Below are 22,095 nucleotides of genomic sequence, written 5' to 3'. Positions count from 1 at the left end.
GTGCACACACACACAAAAATAAGCTTTTCGTGTGTAAGTGAAGATTAATCTGGACCTTAGGGTAATTAATGGAATTAGTAGCACATGTGCCTTGCTATAGTACAGGGGTGGCCAACCAGTCAGAGACTAAGAGCCACTTTTTTTACTGTGTTACTGCAAAGAGCCACATCATACACATGGGCACACATGAACATCATTCCATGCCTTAATCATGTATGCGCGCGCGCGCACACACACACACACACACACACACACACACACACACACACACACACACACACACACACACACACACACACACACACACACACACACACACACAGAGAGAGAGACAGACACACACAGGCCTCTGCTCAGCCAGATTTATTGAAAATGTCCCACACCAAGATAATGACAGTTATTTTTTCAACAGTTAACATTGTGTGCACTGTCTCACACACACATAAACTCTCAGTTCAAGCAAGTCCACAAACAAAAATATAGGCCTAACAATTTTCAATAACGTTTTTCTCTTACTATGCTGCTTAAGGCTGCCCCACACTACACGATTTTTTTATCTTATGCGATTTTTGAGTCGGAGTACACCCCACACTTAACGAGAATCGCAGCCGATTTTTGCTCTCCGATCCGACATAAGATTAGAACACAAGACGGAACACCCCACACTACAGGATAATCTTATCCATTTCTCGGCCGTGTAGGCTACGTCATCCAGCACGAGACAAGAGATCGAGAGACAAGAGATGGTAGATCTAGAGCAGCGGTTCCCAAACTTTTTTTCCTGCGCACCCCCTTTACGTCCCAACCGGGTTGGCGCACCCCCGATCCCCACTTCAAAAAGAAGGAAAAAAAACGCAACAAAGCTTTGTTTTATCGCCATATAAAGACTCATGTTTAATCATGCGCAAATAACCAGACGCATGACAATAACAACATCAACAAATATACAACAAATAGGACAGCCAAGGGACACGACTGACGTTGTGTGCAAGATCTGCTCATGTGTGATACGCGCAATAGACGGGCAGACGACCGATCTACATGACCACTTTATGCGCCTCGCAGAAGTTAATAGAAATGATGATAAACAAAATATCACAGAGCATAGAGCAGGATTGTGAACGTTTACAATGTATCATGTCAATTTACAATCTGCAAAATGTGTCTGTGTTAGGATATTGATGCTGCGCGCCTCCTATTTGCAACGGAATTTGTTTAAGATATAAAAACATTTAATTTAACACACACGCACTAAAACAGATATTTTCGTTTTTAAATAAATATTTGGAAACGAAAATTGAAAAGTGAGAATTGAATGCGCTTTGGCATTATGGAGCACCTTCGGGTCAGCGTGTGTGTGTGTTTTGCGTGTGTGTTTGTGTGTGCGTGCGTCGCTATTATGTTGACTACACACTCAACATGCCGAAAATATCTAACATGTTGGATAACCCCGATTTTCAGATCGGGAGGTCTTAAGTTTATGAGATTCTATCTTAGAACACTACGGCAGACAGGATAATCTTGGCCGATTTTCGTCCCGATTCGGCTGCCATGGGAACGCCACCCCGATTCTCGTAAGGGGCAAATCGGCCCCGATATCGGGACATTTATCTTGTAGTGTGGGGTCAGCTTTAGTGGGACTTCTGGCATTCCTTGTCCTGAACAATCCTCCTCAAATCTGGCTTGTATTCCGTTGTTGCCACTCGAAGCAACTCTTTCACATGAGTGACATATAAGGCAGAATGGCTTGCCATTACGTTCAACAAAAAAATATAAACTCTCCCACTCTGTTAAAAACGTCCTGTGTTCTTCTTCATATTTTCGTTTGGCTGTGCTTTTTTTCCCTGCCATTTTGAGAGCGAACTTACAAATTATTTACAACTCAAATCATCTCGCACGTTTGACATCACATCAGACGTTATTATTCTTCTTCTTTTCAATTCAAACCGGCTCCCCCGGTCAGCGCGCCACCTAGGGGGAATGAATGGCAGCGCCAGCCAAGCATTTTTGACGCTTGTCATGTGAAAGCTCCTTAAGAGCCGCATGAAATCAGCCGAAGAGCCGCATGTGGCTCGAGAGCCGCGGGTTGGCCACCCCTGCTATAGTATGTCAGAATAGCTGCTGTTAAATAGGTTTATAGATAGTTAATTAATTATGGGCCTACCACTTGGTCCTTTTGGTGCACAATATGTAGTGATTGATGTAGAGGTGGGGGTTTCTGTGGCATCTCCTTCTAGCAGGTCAGGCTCACTGTCTTCATCCTCAGAGGCAGAGATTTCTGTATCACTATCATCCCTTGATGAAACTGCATTGTAAAAAATCTAGATACGGTAAAAAAAAGAAAGAAGAAACTAAATAAAACAGCAGTAAAATGACATCACAGAATCATTGTTTGTTACAAGCTGAATCAATATTAAAAATGAGGCTTAATATGTCAAAAATCACATTTTGTTTCAGTAGGAGGCTACACTTCAATGAACTGACCTGGAGGTGGTAGACTGGATCCTTGTGTCTGACCACACTGACTTGCCTGGCTAGCTTCAGTTTGAGAGCTGCCAGGGCTGCTGATATCTGGGCTGTGGTCTGTCTGGGCCTGACCTTGATATGTGCTTCTTCACAAAAAGTCGGAAATATCTCCCTTTCTCTTCGTTGTTATCTGTCACTGTAGAAAATAATACTACACCTTAAAGGTTACACCTTAAAGGACAATTCCGGTATTTTGAACATTGAGCCCCCTTTCTGGTTTGTCTAGGATGAAATAGAGTGGTTGACACTGACCTGTTGACTATTGGTCCTGTCTCTGGTATTTGGCTCATTTAGAATCGCCCCTGCCTGCTTCAGAAAGGCTGGCGACGGGCATGAACAAACCTGACCTTAACACAACCCTAAATGTTCGTTTTCAGAAATGTGTAACTCACCAAGTAGTTAGTGGTGTTCGATGATGTTCCAAATCAAGTATTGTAGCGAAATACAGTTTCTGTCGTGTTTTATTGCACATTTATCGCATTTTGTAATTCGCATTGATTTCTGTTGGAAGACTCATTGCTCATTGACCAGCAACGTATGGGGGGGCTGTTTACGCTTGGTTGTAGTCTTTTCGATATACGCAATAAAGCACGACAGAAACTGTATTTCTGTCGTGTGAAGTGCATGCCTTGCAAGACGTTTATGAGAGCCTTCGACAGCCTTCCTCATTTGTGTAAATCACGCTGCTTTCAATGACACATGCAGTGAACTGTCAATCAACTAGGGTGGCACCTAAGGTGTCCAGTCAGGTTCCAAAGGTGGCCAGTGACACCCCGTCCCCGGTGCTGGCTCCGCCCCTGTTTATAACACAATATAGCCTGTCACGCCCCTAAAATAATGGATTAAGATGCTCTTTGTTCCTTATGAAAGGAACACCAGCCATTGTCCAACCAATGAGAATTTGGCCCAACTAGTGCATATTGATTAACCAATAAACCAACGGACCAGAACCTGACAGCCCTAGAGATGATAGAGATTATAGAGTTATAGCGTGACCTGAAGAGGGTATGGATATATCTTACCAGTTGAAAAATGGAAATCTGTCTGTTGGGAAGAGGTAAGGATTTAGAGAGTGACCAGTCAGAGACATGGAGGGGGGCTTCTTCAGAGGTGAAGGATCGGGGGGGCGAAGGCGGGAGATAGGGAGATTTTGCTCAAAGTTGACTCCGATCCGATTTCTTTCAGAACAGTGTGAACAGCACAAATCACATGGAATCTGGTCTTTTCAATTCTGGTTTGGGCAGCTTTCATATGCGTGAATCAGATACAGGAGGGATTTCTCTCACCTAAAAACGGCCTTGTAAGAAGAATTATCTGCAGTGTGAGTAAAGGCTGTGTGTGTGTTGTGTTGAAGCCCAGAGCAGCAGCAGAGAGCAGACTCCCCTGGACCCAGCTGTGTCTCCATGAAGAGTGACTGGTCTATGTGTCATCCTCCTGACCTTAAAGATGGACGCCCCTCGAGAAAGGAGAGGTAGGAGTTTCAAACAGACGAAAACAGACCAGTTCATCAGACTATATTGATTCTGATGTTTACAAGTCAGGGTAAATACAAGTAAACGAGGGTAGTTACTGAGGAACGAATGAGTAACCAATGATGAACGACCGGGGCCCTAACTGGGGCCCTAGTTATTCAGTACAACTACTGAGGGGTTACTGTTAAACAGACTAGGGGATACTGTATTCATTTGTTATTCTGTGAATTAGCAAACTGACCAATTGATTATGAAATCAAATGAATTTTCCTGGGATTTCACAATTACTTAAATTAAATTAACAGGGCACAGATGGGATGATTGTCATATTTTAATAAAGATATTCACAATACATACACTCAATACATACATTAATATTCACATTTAAGGTTTATTATGTGGCATTAGGCAAGGCAAGGCAACTTTATTTATATAGCACTTTTCATACACAAGGCAGACTCAAAGTGCTTCACATATAAACATTGTCATACAATAAAAGAAAATAATAGATAAGTAAAAAGTAAAATAGATAGAAAATAAAGGCAAAGTTTGAGTGGCTCACACGTTCTCTCACTCTCACTGTGCAGTGCTCTTAAGGCTGTTTTAGTGATGTGGTTGGCATGGTGTGAATGAGAGGGAAATCTAGAAGAGTCCAGCAGGTGAGAGCAGACTCCCCTGGACCCAGCTGTGTCTCCATGAAGAGTGACCGCTCTATGCATCCACCTGTCACGTTTAAAGATGGAACTCAGTCTATTGAGAAAAGGTAAGTATTTATTTGGGATGATTATTAGGGCTGTAGTCAACCAAATCAAATCTTGGTCTGTTTAATTTCAACAACTCTCCGACCAATCGATTGGTCAATGGGGAAAAAATGATAATAAAACAATGTGCACGTTATTTTTAGATCAACTGAATCCGCCACAGTGCGTTCTACTCTACCTGCTAGCCTCAATATCACGTCAGGGCTGTTTGGAGAAGGTCGTGGGTTTCAGATCCACTCTGGGTCCGAGTCGACTCGGTCAGGGCAGAGCTTCAATATGAAGCAGTCAGCGGACGAGCCACGGAGCGTCGGGCAGCGTCGTTTATAGACGACACAACCAAGAATTGATTTGAGCTTTCATCTGTTGTAATATAATGGGGCCCACTGGATGGAGCTGCGATTCGTGCCAAGAAGCCAATTCTGGTGTGTTCACACTCAAAGCCTATCGAGCGTTAAACACGAAGGGAGTAGGTTACACTACTCTCTTGTTAGTATTGTGAGAAATATAATAACAACAAAGAGTCCTGTTAATTTATTTAATAGTTTAATGTTTTCTTGTGATAGACACAAATACTCTACACGGCAGTCATCAGAGAGGAGATTTGTGTTGCCTGCTTATAGAACAGGGGCTGGGCAGAGAACACTGCACTACAGAGAAATGGTAGCATGGAATTCTTTACCGCGTTTTTTGGTTAATGAAACAAGTAAGATGGCCTTTAAAATCAAATTGAAATTGTATTTGTTTACACAAAGTGTTACATGATTGTTTTGTTTTTATTCCTCCTCTTTTTAAAAGAGGCTATGTACCTTTTCCTGTGGATCTCATAAAGTACATAAGGGTACTATGACTATGGGTTGATCAGAACATAATATAACCAACTTATATCAAGTAATGATTTTTATTTCCTCTTTTTTTTTAATGTTTTTTGTTTGTGTTGTATGCTGTATTAATGCATGTTTATGTCTAAAAATGACAATGCAATTTGTAACTTGACCACAGGTAGAACAGCACTCAGCATTCAATACGTACCCACGTACTCATGCCTTACGATTTTAGCTGAAATGCTTTTCACTTCCTTTACACTTACGTCATGCTTTTTTGTTGTCCTTTCTAACCCAATGCTACCGGACGGATGACTTCTTTGGAATCAATTAGTTTGTAGCGGAGTAAAGGTCCAGTTCAACGTTGAGAGGGTGATACCAGGTGGTATCACTCAAATATAAAAAGCATTGGTTTGCATTTGTCCCTCCCGCCCTAAAATAATGGATTAAGAAGCTCTTAGTTCCTTATAAAAGGATCACCAGCCATTGTCCGACCAATGAGAATTTGGTCCAACAAGTGCATATCGATTAACCGACCAGACCCTGACAGCCCTAGAGATTATAGAGGTACAGCTTCTATCAAACGTCCATAAATCCTGGTTCTTGTTTTTCCAGAAGAGCCCAGCAGCAGAGAGCAGACTCCCCTGGACCCAGCTGTGTCTCCATGAAGAGTGACCGCTCTATTGGTAGACTGATTGACTTTAAAGATGGACGTCCCTCCACAGAGGAGAGGTAGGAGTTTCAAACAGATGATGAAAACAGACCAGTTGGTTGTTGTCAGACTATATCGATTCTATATCAATGTTTACAAGTCATGGGAAATACAATAGTGTGTGTGTGTGCGTGTGTCCCACAGACCACACCAGGCGAGGTCAAAGGTTACCAGTGCTCAGTCTGTACAGCAGCATCAAACAGAGCTGATCAAGGTGTGTAAATGTCCACCAAGACATTTGACTTTAGCTCTACATGAACATTAAGAAAGCATCTCTTGTGGAGCTAATAGTCTCCAGGCTTCCCTCTTCAGACCAGCGGGGCGTGAATCCAGGACAGATGCTTCTGATGTCCTCAGTGAGTTCAGAGTAAAGTTCTCTGTGATGTTTGTTCTGTTCCAGAGGGCTGAGGAGAACGCACACGCTTTTCTAGACAAGGAGCTGAAGAAGCTATGGAGGGTTCACTTCCCAGATTACCCACAATGCTCAGAGAGTCAGAGGGAGGAGGAGGAGGTGGATGATAAGAACAAGGAGCAGAGGAGGCGCGCCATAGAGGGAGTGGTAGACATCACAAAGCTCTGCCTGATGGAGATGAACCAGGAGGAACTGGCTGACACACTGTGGGGCGGTAAGAAACTCTTCTTTAGAAGACAGAGACAATTATTTCAAAGGGCAGAAGAGACTCTTATCTCCAAAACAGAGAACAAATGCTAATTCAGTATGAGACTCTTATTTGTTATGCTCAGATTAAATCACATATCTTGAGATATCTATAGATATCTATATATCTATATATATATATATATTTCTAACTTTAATGTTAAAATGGTTTTATCCAGATGTGAAGGTTTATTGTTGGGGTATCAGGTTAAAGAATGTTAAACATCATCATCACCAGCACCAAATCATCCGACCACATCACCCCCGTTCTCATCCAACTACACTGGCTCCCTGTCCAACACCAGGTTGACCTTAAAGGTCCCATGGCATGAAAATGTCACTTTATGAGGTTTTCTAACATTAATATGAGTTCCCGTAGCCTGCCTATGGTCCCCCAGTGGCTAGAAATGACGATAGGTGTAAAGCAAGCCCTGGGTATCCTGCTCCGCCTTTGAGAAAATGAAAGCTCAGACAGGCTGATTTGGAATTTTCCCCGTATGTCGTCATAAGGGGCCAGGTTACCGCCCCTTTCTCTGCTTTGCCCGCCCAGAGAATTTGGTCCGCCCATGAGACAATGAGCTAGGACCGTGAAAGCGCCACATGTGTGTGAATACAGGGACACGCAACTCAAAATCAGGACTGTCCCGGCACACGGGGACGTCTGGTCACCCTAGGCTAATTGCAATTGGCCGCATGAGCCAATACTTTTCAGAATCACACGGGAGAGGTCAGACTGCCAACACTGCCCTCTGAGCTTTAAGACGATGCGCCCTCGCCACATCCGTCAGTTTTTGTGAATGGGTGTTTGTTATGGCAGAATCTGCGCTTGTAGTAGCATAGTCTTACTAAAGTTAACTTTAGTAATCTTTAGGAGTTAATCCAGCATTTGCATATTATTAGCCTATTAACAACACAATGTAGGCATGTCTATTCAAATAGCCTACAACCTTAAATAACCAATTAAGCTTATCAGTGACTTTATTCATCTAGTTATAGAAAATAATGCCTTCATCTGTTAACAATGCTTTTGTTTATTAACAATGAAAGTCGCTCATCATAAAGACTAGTGGAAAAACCCTGAGTGGACCTTTCGGCTATAGGCCTGCAAGATTAACCCACTTTAACATTTTGTTTATTTCAAATAAAAATATGTTTGGGGGCGGGCCTGCGTGCGTACGTGAAGTGAGCTGAAGGTAGTGGGGGCACATCAGCCAGAGCAGTGTGTGTGTGTGTGTGTGTGTGTGTGTGTGTGTGTGTGTGTGTGTGTGTGCTGCCTGCTGCTCTGAACCAGCTCTGAACGTAACAGATGCTACTGATTGTGTCACCGGAAGAAGGATAGCACAGTCGTTTGTCTTATTTGATCTGACGTGTCAGTGTTGTGTTTTGGCTACGAAAAAACCGCCGATCTGATCCTAAACCAGCTTTGGCGGTAAACTGCCCAAGCTGGCAACCCTGGCCAAACCCCCACCCTCCACCTTGCCCGCCTCCCTCCTCCTCATTAGAATTTAAAGCTACAGACACAGAAACGGCATGTGGAAAGCTCATTGTGGGACTGGCTCGTAGTGGCTGTCATTCTGCACCAAGGCTGAATTTGGGGAAAGAGACTTTGGATACAGTATAGGGGACTGCTAAGACCTATATAAAAGTATCCAAAAAGTGGCATGCCATGGGACCTTTAAAACCTTCTGCTCACCTACAAAGCCCTCTAGTCTAGTAATTTTATGCCAAAATGGGGGTCAACCTAGAACAAATTGCAACAGAAGCAAACCCAACTGATTTTGTATCCTAAATATGTCCTGAGTAAGGAAAAAAAAGACCAGAAGAATCCCATTAGGGGAAAGTTTCGAAAAACACTCAAATATATCCTATTCATACACCTTTTCATTATTTTTCTCACGTGAATAGGGTAAAAACTTTAACATTTAGATATCACTATGAAAATGACTGAGTTGATTACTTACATCAAGACAAACAAATGTATTACACGTTTTTGGAAATTGCTTGTTGCCATGGGCGTACAGTGCATAATCTAATTATGTATGTGCTAATTTGCATAAACACAACAACAGATCTAAACATTGGGTATAGCCAGGTGAAAAGTCTTGTAGAATCTTGATGAAATCTTACAGTAAAAGACTATAGAGGCAAACAAATGTCACCACCGGGGGCAGAGATTCAGTCATTCATTCAAGGTCCTCTAATTAATTATTAGAGGATTATAATTAATTAATTAATTAATGCTCATGGGAAGCCTAAATGGGTTCCATTCAGACCTTATTAAGAAGAGATTTAAGAAGAGATTCAACAAGGCTTTACCCAATGTTTAGATCTGTTGTGGTATTTATGCAAATTAGCACACACATAATTAGATTATGCACCGTTTGCCCATGGTAACAAACAATTAAAAAAAACTTTAATACATTTTTTGTTTGTAATCAACTCAGTAATCAACTCAGTAATTTATCTAAAGGTTAACATTTTTACCCTAGTCACGTGAGAAAAATAATAAATAGGCGTATGAATAGGCTATATTTGGGTTTTTCGAAACCTTCCCCTAATGGGATCCGTCAGGGCTTTTTTTTCCTTACTCAGGACATATTGAAGATACAAAATCAGTTGAGTTTTCTTCTGTTGCGATTTGTTTGACCTTTTTTCATTAAATGACTGGATAATTTGGATAATTTAACAGGAAATATTGACCTGTTTCCACTGATGCCACCATCCGCTAACTGATTTCTTCTGTTGTTTTTCTCATTTAGGATCTGCTGCTGTTGAGTGCCAACATGAAATCAAGTCTCATTTGAAGAAGAAGCTCAACAATGTGTTTGAGGGAATCGCTAAAGCAGGACATTCAACACCTCTGAATGAGTTCTTCACAGAGATCTTCATCACAGAGAGAGGCAGTGGAGAGGTCAACCAGGAACATGAGGTCAGACTGATTGAAACAGCTTCCAGGAAACCAGTCAAGGAGGAAACACCAATCAAATGTGGAGACATCTTTACACCCCTACCTGGACAAGATAAACCAGTCAGGACAATTATGACAACTGGAGTGGCCGGCATTGGTAAAACCATCTTAACACACAAGTTCACTCTGGACTGGGCTGAAGGCAAATCCAACAACGACATACACTTCACATTTCTCCTCACTTTCAGAGAGCTGAATTTACTGAAAGACAAAGAGTTTAGCTTGGTGGAACTTCTTAATCACTTCTTTATTGAGACCAAAGAAGCAGGAATCTGCAGATCTGATCGGTTCCAAGTGGTCTTCATCTTGGATGGACTGGATGAGTGTCGACTTCCTCTGGACTTCCAGTACACCCCGATATGGACTGATGTCACAGAGTCCACCTCGGTGGACGTTCTGCTGACAAACCTCATCAGGGGCGTCCTGCTTCCCTCCGCTCGCATCTGGATAACCACACGCCCTGCGGCAGCCAATCAGATCCCTGCTGAGTGTGTTGGCATGGTGACAGAGGTGAGAGGGTTCACCGACCCACAGAAGGAGGAGTACTTTAAGAAGAGATTCAGAGAGGAGACGGTGGCCAGCACAATCATCTCCCACATCAAAAAATCACGAAGCCTCCACATCATGTGTCACATCCCAGTCTTCTGTTGGATCACTGCTACAGTTCTGGAGGACTGCTTCAAAACATCCCAGAGAGAAGAAGAGATGCCCAAGACCGTGACTGAGATGTACAGCCACTTCCTGAGGGTTCAGTCCATACTGGGGGACAGGAAGTATCATGGCAGAGCTGAAACAGATCCACACTGGAGTTCAGAGAGCAAGGAGATCATTGTTTCTCTGGGAAAACTGGCTTTTAACCAGCTGGAGAATGGCAACCTGATCTTCTACGAGGCAGACCTGGCAGCGTGTGGCATCGATATCAGAGCAGCCTCAGTGTACTCAGGAGTGTTCACCCAGATCTTTAGAGAGGAGTGTGGGCTGTACCAGGACAAGGTGTTCTGCTTTGTCCATCTGAGCCTCCAGGAGTTTCTGGCTGCCCTTTATGTCTTTAAGCACTTCATAGACACTGGGGTCAATCTGCTCTCAGAAGAACAACCAAACTCTGGGGAAGATAAACTCCTCCTCCTCTACCAGAGTGCTGTGGACAAGGCCTTACAGAGTGAGAACGGACACCTGGACTTGTTCCTCCGCTTCCTCGTGGGCCTCTCTCTGGAGACCAATCAGATTCTCCTACGAGGTCTGCTGGGAACGACAGGAAGTGGCTCAAAGACCAATGAGAAAACAGTGTCTTACATCAAGGAGAAGATAGATGGAGATCTCTCTCCAGAGAGAAGCATCAATCTGTTCCACTGTCTGAATGAGCTGAACGACCGTTCTCTAGTGGAGCAGATCCAATATTACCTGACATCAGGAAGTCTCTCCACAAAATCTCTCTCTCCTGCTCAGTGGTCAGCTCTGGTCTTCATCTTACTGTCATCAGAAGAGGAGCTGGACGTGTTTGACCTGAAGAAATACTCTGCTTCAGAGGAGGGTCTTCTGAGGCTGCTGCCAGTGGTCAAAGCCTCCAAAACATCTCTGTAAGTTCACTAATAACATGTATTACAATACACAGAACACTATATACATAAAATTTAATATAATATATATATTATATTATATACTAGAATATAAAAGGTATAATAAAATACAAATCGTATCTGTACGTTCACTAATAACATGTATAACAATACACACAAGATAATATATATAAAACTAGAAAATAAAAGTTATAATAACCTAGAAAACATCTCTGTACGTTCAGTGATAATGTATTATATTACGCACAACACAAAATAATTAATACTATGATATAAAAGCAGTAACGATTTGTTTATTTAACAAACTCCCCAATCATAACAATCATAAAAAATAAATGATAATAATTAACAGTTATTCGCCGAAGGCGAAGTGAATAGTGTTCACGGATTCACTATTCACAGAGCCTGAGGTGAATCATTGTTTTATATAAACTACACGTGAACACTCCAAAAATAAACAAGATTACACTTTATTACTTTTAGGGGAAGACAGAAGGGGGAGAGGGGGGAGGGACAGAGGGGGGAGAGGGACAGAGGGAGTATACACAATGAAAACATACATAATAGTAGAATATAAAAGTTATGATAACATAGAAAACATCTTTTGAGGTTAACTTATAACATCTCAATATACACAACGTCATATTGTGTAACCAAGGTGAAAAGTCAAACTCAAAAGCTCTATTATGAAATAATAATTAAAGAATGAATAATAATTGTTTATCAATAATTAAATGCACCTTTAAATATGTTGCTATAAGTATAAATAAATAGTTATTGATGAGGTTACATGCATAAATATACGTTCATTATTAATAAAAGGTGACCCACTATTTTAAAATGTTTAACCTTGTTCAGTAGTTTGGTTATATGGACGCTTTGGGTTTAACCAATAGGATGCGTTGATACAGAGACTTCAGGGTCATCTGGGGGAAGGGTGAGAGGTCACGAGTGAGAGAGGGAGGAGACAAAGGAGGAGAGGACTTTATTCTCTGTAGAGATCGCCCAGCTAAGTGATATTTAAACATTTACTTATTAGTTGTAACCAGTAGCGGCGCCAAAGAATTATGATTGGGGGAGCTAGATTGTTTATAGCAGGGGCTAATACATTTGGACTATTCACGGAGCCTGAGGTGAATCATTGTTTCATATAAACTACACGTGAACACGTGACATAAACAAGATTACACTTTTTGCCAGGATTTATTAGTTTTTATGAGCGGTTTATTGGTTTTTATTAGCGTGACGCGACGACCGTTACGCGCTCCCCAATATCCCAAGTTTGAGATCTCAATCTCGGGATATTGTCCAATATCCAGAGATAGAGAACCAATCAAATTGCTCCATCTTAGGAGGTTCACGTGTAGCATATACTAAATTTAAATATCCAGTGTTTTAAACATTAGTTCAACTAAAAACACTTTTCTAATAAAGATGAAGACAATAACTTAATTATGTTAAAAGTAAAAGTTACACAGATTATTAAATTAACATTTATGGATTGAATGTATTTCAATTAATAAAACATCTCTAATTATAGTTTTAACACGTCCTTTTATGTTAACAGTAAAAGATGTGAGATATTTTAATCACAGTTCCTAACATGTTGTGTTTATTGTGTGTGAAGGCTGGATGGCTGTCATCTGTCAGAGAGATGCTGTGAAGCTCTGGCCTCAGTTCTCAGCTCCAACTCCTCTAGTCTGAGAGAGCTGGACCTGAGTACCAATGATCTGCAGGATTCAGGAGTGAAGCTGCTCTCTGCTGGACTGGGGAGTCCACACTGTACACTGGAAACTCTCAGGTCAGTTTTACTCAATAGTCAAACAGTTACAGAGGGGGGGGAGGGACAGAGGGCGGGATGACACATGTGCACGAGCACACAAGAAAAAAAAAAAATCATCCGTGCCGCGAAGCGGTTTTCTATTTAAGCAATAGATCACGACAGGCTGTGAAATGTTCTCATTATACCACAGTCAAGGGGCGTTGTCCGTCCCTCCACTGCACGTTGGGACGGACAATGGCCCTTAACTGTGGTGTAATGAGCACATTTCACTGACTGAAGTGATCTATTGCTTTTATAAAACGGTTACGTAAGTATGGCGAAATGATAGTCATAGATACCCTCAATTTTGAAAAAGCGAGCTTGGTAGCTCGGTTCGCCGGCAATTTAGCCTACTATCGAGTTCACTCACCGTGTGCCTATTGCTTTACAACATTTCCACCCTCTCCATCAATCAACATATTTTTAGGCTTCAGTGAACTATGCTATTGCTTTTATATATAAATAAACAACAGTTCAAGTTAGGCGTGGAGTGATACGGATCTCTGTAAACTGAATGGGCGTCATAGCTGTGTGTATACGCTCATTATACAACAGTTGGGAACCAATCAGATCACTTGATTTAAGCCACCCGTTTTCTATTATCTCTCATATCACTGTGGGGGGAGTTGGCATATTGGCGCCCCCTCCGGCTGCAGGCGCCCTGCTCGCTGAGAAGGTGCCGTCAGAGAAGCTGTGTGAGAAGTAGTGGTGGCTCGTTCGCGAACGAATCAGTTTGAACGAACGACTCTTTAAAACAAACAAACCAACCTGATTCGCCGCTCTCGTTCGTCGTCGTTCGTCTCGTTCGTTCTCCGAGACTCGACTCCCAGCTCCACCCACTAGTCGCTGAGTCGTGCTGACTCGCGAGTCGCCGTTCGTTCACTGACTGTGTTTAGCGGTGAAGACTCGAGGACTGAGAAGTCACGAGAGTCAGCCGGGCAACAACATCCCGATTCTAACCATGAAGCTCTCCTCAGCTAAAAGGAACTTAGTTAATGTTGTGTTGATTGATGACCGTTTGCACCATTGCACGATCGTGATAAGTTTGAGAATGAGAACGAGGGAGGAGCTGAGTCTGACCGACTCAGTGACTGAGAATCATGATTCACCGCTACCGGAAACGCGAACGAACGAACAAACGAACGAACGACTCTTCTTGGCGAACTGACCGACGTGAACTAATTAATTCAAACGAATCATGAAATCCACCACTAGTGAGAAGGGGAAAGGGGAGGGGGGGCACAGTTCACCTCTGGGTCTCCGTAACGGACAAGGGGGGGACGGGGGTCCACTGTTAGCGGATTGAAATCCTTATTGCAGCCTGCAGGGTTATGTGATCAACATACGGAGGAACGCGGTCGCTGAGCTGCCCCAACATGAGACGTTAAACTCAGCTAGAACCGCCACCCACCACGTCCACCATCATCCAAAACGTGATGTCAACAGACCAACAATAGTCTGAAAGCCTACAGAGACTATAGATAGTCAATGTGACGATCATGTTATTAAAAATAGACTTGGAGCAATGATTTACAAACTATCTTTTTGGGAGCATGCTTTTACAAGTAGTTCACCGCCCCTCCTGTCCATATGGACGGTCTAGTTAGTCTTTATTCCCCGTTGAAGTTCCACTAAAATCTAGTGTTTGCATTTTAGGTTTGAGGTGAAAGATGGTAAAGAATGTGCACCCCTTTACCCTTTAGTTGTTTTTTTACTCTACTCTAAAACTTTACAGATTTAATGATCAAACAGTTAAGTTCCACATCAGAGGACGTTGAAAAGATTTACCTCCAGAAAAGTAATAGGTCACACACACGTGTGTGTGTGTGTGTGTGTGTGTGTGTGTGTGTGTGTGTGTGTGTGTGTGTGTGTGTGTGTGTGTGTGCAGGTTGTCTGGCTGCCTGGTCACACAGGAAGGCTGTGCTTCTCTGGCCTCAGCTCTGAGCTCCAACCCCTCCCATCTGAGAGAGCTGGACCTGAGCTACAATCACCCAGGAGACTCTGGAGCTGCGCTGCTCTCTGCTGGACTGGAGGATCCACGCTGGAGACTGGACACTCTCAGGTATGGAGAGGACAGCTCTCCACTCGGGGACAAAGTCTCCTACAGGGATTCAAGCCGCTGCTAGATGAAGCGGTTTGAAAAGGCAGCTGTCACTCATGTTGTGTAGAACGTGATGAGACAGCAGATGATGAAGGTGAATGTTTCAACATGCTGCTCTCACTTTGTTCCCCCCCCAGTGTGGAGCACAGTGGAGTGTGGAGGCTGAAACCAGCTCTAAAGAAGTGTAAGTGTCTGTTTGATTCATCACAACACACACTCACTATTGGGATGGAAAGTCCATCCACACAGCAGGAGGTGACGTCCGCTCATTCACATGTGGACTTGTGTATCCGTATGTGTCGCTATGTTTGCCTGTGTTGATGTGTGTCTAGTATGTTTGTGTAGGTGTGTGTACGTATGTGTACATGTCTATGTACTGTATGTATGAACCAGGTCTATGGTACCAACAGTTAGTTTCCAGCCTGTATGTGAGCTCAGCTGGTTCAGTCTGTTGTTTACACAGGTGGATCACAATGGATGTGTATTGGAACCTTTCAAAGTCGAATATCTTGAAAAGTATGTAGACTATAGCTTAGATACTACAGAGGATTAATCAGCTCATCATGATGAACGTTTTGATGTATAATATGTGTATGTCGTGTAAATATTGCGGGAGTAGATTCAGTGTACACATTTTTCATTGTTTTGACTGGGATAACCACTCACACACACATGGGATTTACATTTACGTTTAACTTAAAACATCTTATAAACAATATGCATTACTATTTCTAAAGCTATAGCACACTAGTCCACTATAGTAGCTATCATCTGATATGATTTAGTCTTTCTATGTTCATTTTTGTAGAGAAGATAAACGTGAAACAGGAAGAACAGTACTAGTGATGAAGATGAGGATGAAGACCAGTTCAGTAGCAGTAGTAGTAGGTGATGGACAGGGATTGTTTATGAAGAACGCCAACGCCTCCCCCTCGGCCAGAGAGGCGGGGTTTGGCGATGTAACTGTAATTGGAAGGAGTGGCTTGATTGAGAGCGTAGAAGTCCAGGGGCTGTTGCCATGTTTCACAGAGGAGGAGCAGATCCATGTTATTGTCCAGTAGCAGTTCAGATATAACGGGTGATTTGTTGGAGATGGAGATGGATGGGGGGGCAGGGGAGGGGGAACGGAGGTTAGTGAGGTTGGCAGTACGGCAGGTGGGGGTGACGGGGGGGCGAGAGTTAGTCCAGAGTGAGGGGATGGGTGAGCCATGGGGGAGGTGTTGGTTGCGAGAGGGGCCAGAACCTGGATGGATGTAGCGGCGTCGGCGGAGGATTCCGGCTGTGCTGGCTGCAGGGGCAGCAGCAGCAGAGAGACGATGGTTATTGTTGAGGCGGTGAAGGTCAGCGGCGGTGTAGCTGAGTGGGCCAGAAGTTGGTGGAGTAGAGGAGAGAGTCCTAAGAGTCTGGAGTAGCAGGAGTGATAATCCAAGGTGGAGACGAGACATGACGGCGGATGAAAGAAGGCCGGGTAGTATATTGGTGGTGGCTATTAGCTGATTGGCTAGAAGCAGGGAGGCAGTGAGTTGTGTGTTGTTGTGTAAGAAAAAAATCTGGATGTATCAATCCTTGCGTAAGCACGATTTCACACAGATTCTCTTTGTACATCCCAATTAACGTGAAATTGAGCGCACATGCACGAGCCCGTCTCTCCACCCATTTCCATCTCCACCCGTCTCCTCCCTCATTTAATATGCTAATTCGTATAAATAGGCCTGCAGTAGTGCGCTCGTTAGGAGAAAGGAGAACATGGAGAAAGGAAGAAAAAATAACTTTAGTGAATGCGAGGTGGAGGTGCTGATTTCGGAGGTAGAGGCCAGAAATAAGATCTTGTTTGGCTCTCTTTCCTCCGGAATCAGCACCAAAAGCAAAAAACTGGCGTGGGAAAACGTTGCCAGGTCGATCAATGAGGTTGGGGCCGAAAGCCGAACTGTGGCTGACATTTTAAAAAGTGGTCGGACAACGTCCACTATTGTAGTCCACTATTGTAGTCCAGTATTGTAGTCCACTATTGTAGTCCACTATTGTAGTCCATTGTTGTAGTCCATGAGGGAGAGAGAGAGGCCGTTTCTCAATTTGCATTCTCGTCTGTACTTGTGTACTTTGCGTTCTCGTGAAACGTCATCAGTCGTAGCCCAAGTACTGTTCCAATTCCAAGTACGCATCAAGTCAAGTACAGTCGTAAAACCTGTGTGTGTTCTCGATGCGTTGTTAAACTGGCCGTTCCACCGAGGACGCATCGGAGGTGACTTGTGTGGACTTGGACCGTTAAATATCCCAGGATGCATTTCGCATTCCCATGTTTTAAAATATTAGTATGTAAGCTATAATAATAGGCTATATATCGGAACATTTTACATATATAACAAAAATGTAGGCCTATTCATTCAAAATATTGACATACTATTTTAAAATGAAAGAGGCTGGGGTTTTGTTTATTATAATTAGTTTATGTTGTATAAGTCGCTGATATTGTGTGTGTGTGTGTGTGTGTGTGTGTGTGTATTCTAATGTGTCATTTCTCGCTCATTCGTTATTATTATTATATCAATAGTCTCCATCTAGGAAGTTAGGCACGCGCATCTGTACCCTACATATAAAAAGTTGTGTGAATAGCTTATACACACGATAAGCATATCTTTTCATTTATATTCATTGAAAATATTGACATACTATTTTAAAATGAAAGAGGCTGGGGTTTAGTTTTATATCATTAGTTTAAATTGTTCAGTAGTGTATGCCTACATGAGGCCGTAAAGCAGTTAACAGAGCTGAGGTGGTGACGTCACAGGTGCGTACTCGCGTCCTCGGAAGTCTGTACTTGGAAGTCTGGACTTGCCAAGTACGCACTTCCAAGTCCGCGAGTCCGTAGTTTGCGTACTTGGTATTGAGAAACGGCCAGAGACTAACAAAGACCACACTACCCTCCACCACGTGACTTTAACCAGACTCCTCCAGAGTGCTGTGATGTCCACTGATTGCTCAACGAGCAACAGCTGAGGCAAACGGCTAGAGTGAGACCAACTGAAAACTCATCTGAAGTGAAACTAAAACTGTGATTCTGAAAAAAGTATAAATGATATCGAAATTCTGATTAAATACTATCGAAGATAGAAATGTGTAGATTTGTTTAATAGTTTGAGTGATGGTAAACGGTTGAATTTTGACCAAGTTATGATGTCTGAAGTGTTGAAGAGGGTGTGTGTGTGTGTGTGTGTGTGTGTGTGTGTGTGTGTGTGTGTGTGTGTGTGTGTGTGTGTGTGTGTGTGTGTGTGTGTGTGTGTGTGTGTGTGTGTGTGTGTGTGTGTGTGTGTGTGTGTGTGTGTGTGCCTGAGCGCCTGAGCGTCCTCGGATTTAGCATCCTAGCATATCTAAGATGTCAATGCTTCCAGCAGTACTAGTGATGATGATGATGATGATGATGAAGATGCAGAAGGGTTCAGTAGCTCATCATGTCTTGTTCTCCGTCAGATGCCTGTGAACTCACACTGGACCCAAACACAGCCCACAGACTCCTCTCTCTGTCTGAGGACAACAGAAAGGTGACGCGGGTCAGAGAGGACCAGTCGTATCCGGATCACCCAGAGAGATTTGACTCCTGGTCCCAGGTGTTGTGTAGAGAGGCTCTGACTGGCCGCTGTTACTGGGAGGTAGAGTGGGAAGGACCTGTTGATATAGCAGTGACATACAGAGGAATCACAAGGAGAGGAGGGGGTGGTGACAGCCTGCTTGGAGTGAACAACGAGTCCTGGAGTCTTGATTGTTATGATGATCGTTACTCTGCCGCGTACAACAATAGAAAGACAGTCCTCCCTCTCCCCCCCGCTGGCTCTACCAGAGTAGGAGTGTATCTGGACCGGCCTGCTGGCACTCTGTCCTTCTACAGAGTGTCCCCAGGTGGAGGAGGGTCCTCAGACACACTGACACACATCCACACCTTCAGGACCTCCTTCACCCAGGAGGACCTCCTCCCTGGGTTTAGGGTAGGGGTATGGTGGGACGGGACCGGGTCCTCAGCGTCTCTGTGTGAGTTATAGTCTCTCTCTCTCTCTCTCTCTCTCTCTCTCTCTCTCTCTCTGTACGTGTGTCCCGTCGGGACACACGTACACACAAACACGCATATACACACACACACACACAGAAACGCACACACACAGAAACGCACACACACACACACACACACACAGAAACACACACACACACACACACACACACACACACACACACACACACACACACACACACACACACACACACACAGAAACGCACACACACACTGCTTTTGCGTCAGTGTCTCTAGGGCAGTTATAGTCTCCCTCTCGCTCTCTTTCTCTCGCATCTTTCCCTCCCCCCCCGTCTCCCCCTCCTCCCCCCGTCTCCCCCTCCCCCTCCTCCCCCCGTCTCCCTCCCCCCCGTCTCCCCCTCCCTCTCCTTTTTATGGGGCTTCCTAAAAGTTGATGATGATGAATCATGAAAGGAAGAGACTTTAAGGATCTCCCATAGGGTTCGCTAAGCAGCTTTTATTAAGATCTCATTTTTAATTTGAAATGTATATTAAATACCTATTGATGGTAAATCACATGTTTTTTTATGCAACTATATATTTGTAATTTTCAGACATAAACATGTTTGTTCTATGGACTATGATATCATCATTGTTGTCCTAATCAGATTTTATATTTCATTCATAATAACCAAGAGGTCTATGGGATAATGCTGCATGTTGTAAATGACTTTAAACTGAATCTTGATTCCTTTTGTTCTGTTGGGAACCAAACGGCCGCAGAACATGTTCAGTTATTAAAGATACGTGCACACCTGTTTATGATTAGTAAAGTCTGCAGCTTCTATTGTTTCAGTCCTTGTGTTTATTGTGTACATGTAAGGGACCATTTTTCTGTTGTATTTGTTCATGAAGCATAATGATAATAAACAACTCAGTGGATCAACTGAATGTTCTCGTGTGTTCAGCCCATCATCATTCTCCTTTTATTACTAAATAATGTTACATAAGAGCCTTAAGAATAATAATATATTAATCAGAAAAGATAAATGAAACAACAAATGTTTTAGTCTCTCTCTGCCCCCCCCCCCCCCCCACCCCGGTAACACCCCCCCCACCTCACCACGGTAACACCCCCCCCACCACGGTAACACCCCCCCCCCCACGGTAACACCCCCCTCACCACGGTAACACCCCCCCCCCACCACAGTAACACCCCCCCCCCCCACCACGGTAACCCACCCCCCCTGAGTGCAGGACCACCTTGGCTGTTCTACCGTCTGCTTAAGGTCGGTAAAGTGTTCTTATGATGCTCCTGCCGCTGTGCAGGCTCTCTTTGGTCATGGTTATAATATTTATATTGTGGAGCCCACGGGTTCATTTAGTAAGTTACGTTTCTTATTTGTGTCACAGATCTGGTAGTGCGCCATGCAGCCAAGCAGGATCAGCACCTTGGAGAGTTCTATTTATTTTGGTTTTGGAGTGCGGCCTTCACTGAGTCAATGTGTGTGTGTGTGTTCTTCAACTTGAAGTTATTTATTGTTACGTTCAGTAAAAGTTCTTTATTTTTACATTAAGTTCAAATTGTTACGTTAGGCTGTTAGGCTGTCAATAACGCGTCCCGTTATTGTTACGTTAGGCTTTAGTCCGGCATCAATAATAAATGGTCTTGATCAGAAATAAACCTCCATTCCGTGTGTGTGTGATCTGTCCGTTGCTGAATAAGGTTCTATAGCTGCTTTGGCATGTTGGTGGTCAACATGTCTGTAGTGTAAAACGTTCTAAAACTGGTGTCAAATGTTGCTGGCCGTATTACTACGTAAACCATGAATGTTGCGCATCATTTATTATGACGTCATTATATATACTTTCTCTCAGCAACCCCAACTCAAACTGACTTCCCGCGTCCCTGACAACTGCCTCAATAATCAAGGAGAAGAAGAAGAAGACTCCCTTTGTGTGTCTTTGTGTTCCTTCAATATGTGTTGTATACGTTTGGGTGAACACAGATCTCCTCACACTCCTCTTTTCAAAACAAGGGTCCATTTTGTTAGCAGTGACGCGCGTAGGAGGACGGTCTGACGGAGCCTCAGGGGCCGTCTGGCTCCAGGACGCCTACGGGTTAGACAGGGGACACCTGGCATCCAACCCACAACCTTTAGAGCAGGCAGTCACACACCCCCCAGACCACTGGACTGTTTTGGTGTCTGTGTGTCTCTGACCTCCACCCCCTCCACCCTCAGGGTCTGTCAGGGCACCCCCAGCCCCGCTGCAGGGGGGCTCTGCTGGGGGCCGTCTACCGGAGCGACCGGCTGGAGGTGGACCTCCTGAACGCTGACATCACCGCGCACACGCACGCCGCCAGCACCCAGAGCAAGGTGCTGGAGGATGGGTGGTAGGTGGGTTATAGACGGTGGTAGGTGGGTTATAGACGGGTGGTAGGTGGGTTATAGACGGTGGTAGGTGGGTTATAGACGGTGGTAGGTGGGTTATAGACAGTGGTAGGTGGGTTATAGACGGTGGTAGGTGGGTTATAGACGGGTGGTCGGTGGGTTATAGACGGTGGTAGGTGGGTTATAGACGGTGGTAGGTGGGTTATAGACGGTGGTAGGTGGGTTATAGACGGTGGTAGGTGGGTTATAGACGGTGGTAGGTGGGAGGGTTGGTAGATCATGGG

At 43.8% G+C, this 22,095-nt stretch overlaps 1 protein-coding gene across 4 annotated transcripts in view; it reads left to right on the top strand.

Annotated features, from left to right (window-relative positions):
* Positions 1 to 22,095, top strand: part of LOC311369505 (NLR family CARD domain-containing protein 3-like) — a gene marked incomplete at its 3' end in the record, with an annotated part of 218,310 nt that overhangs the window by 25,414 nt on the left and 170,801 nt on the right. Inside the window, exons 5-14 of one of the 4 annotated variants that reach the window (XM_084487689.1) lie at positions 3,881 to 3,997; positions 4,645 to 4,761; positions 6,196 to 6,312; positions 6,437 to 6,506; positions 6,693 to 6,918; positions 9,710 to 11,495; positions 13,123 to 13,296; positions 15,206 to 15,379; positions 15,556 to 15,602; positions 21,662 to 21,796. In XM_084487689.1, coding sequence (XP_084343815.1) covers positions 3,881 to 3,997; positions 4,645 to 4,761; positions 6,196 to 6,312; positions 6,437 to 6,506; positions 6,693 to 6,918; positions 9,710 to 11,495; positions 13,123 to 13,296; positions 15,206 to 15,379; positions 15,556 to 15,602; positions 21,662 to 21,756 — 2,923 coding nt within the window. Of the gene's footprint in view, positions 1 to 3,880; positions 3,998 to 4,644; positions 4,762 to 6,195; positions 6,313 to 6,436; positions 6,507 to 6,692; positions 6,919 to 9,709; positions 11,496 to 13,122; positions 13,297 to 15,205; positions 15,380 to 15,555; positions 15,603 to 18,886; positions 20,370 to 21,661; positions 21,797 to 22,095 lie in introns of those variants that run through there. The other 3 variants (XM_084487688.1, XM_084487691.1, XM_084487687.1) reach the window with 3 other exon arrangements.

The sequence above is a fragment of the Micromesistius poutassou genome (assembly GCF_964030765.1).
Source record: "Micromesistius poutassou genome assembly, chromosome: 24".
NCBI classification, from domain to species: domain Eukaryota; kingdom Metazoa; phylum Chordata; class Actinopteri; order Gadiformes; family Gadidae; genus Micromesistius; species Micromesistius poutassou.
Note: the sequence above shows the minus strand (reverse complement) of the source record. Positions and strands in the feature narration are given on the sequence as shown.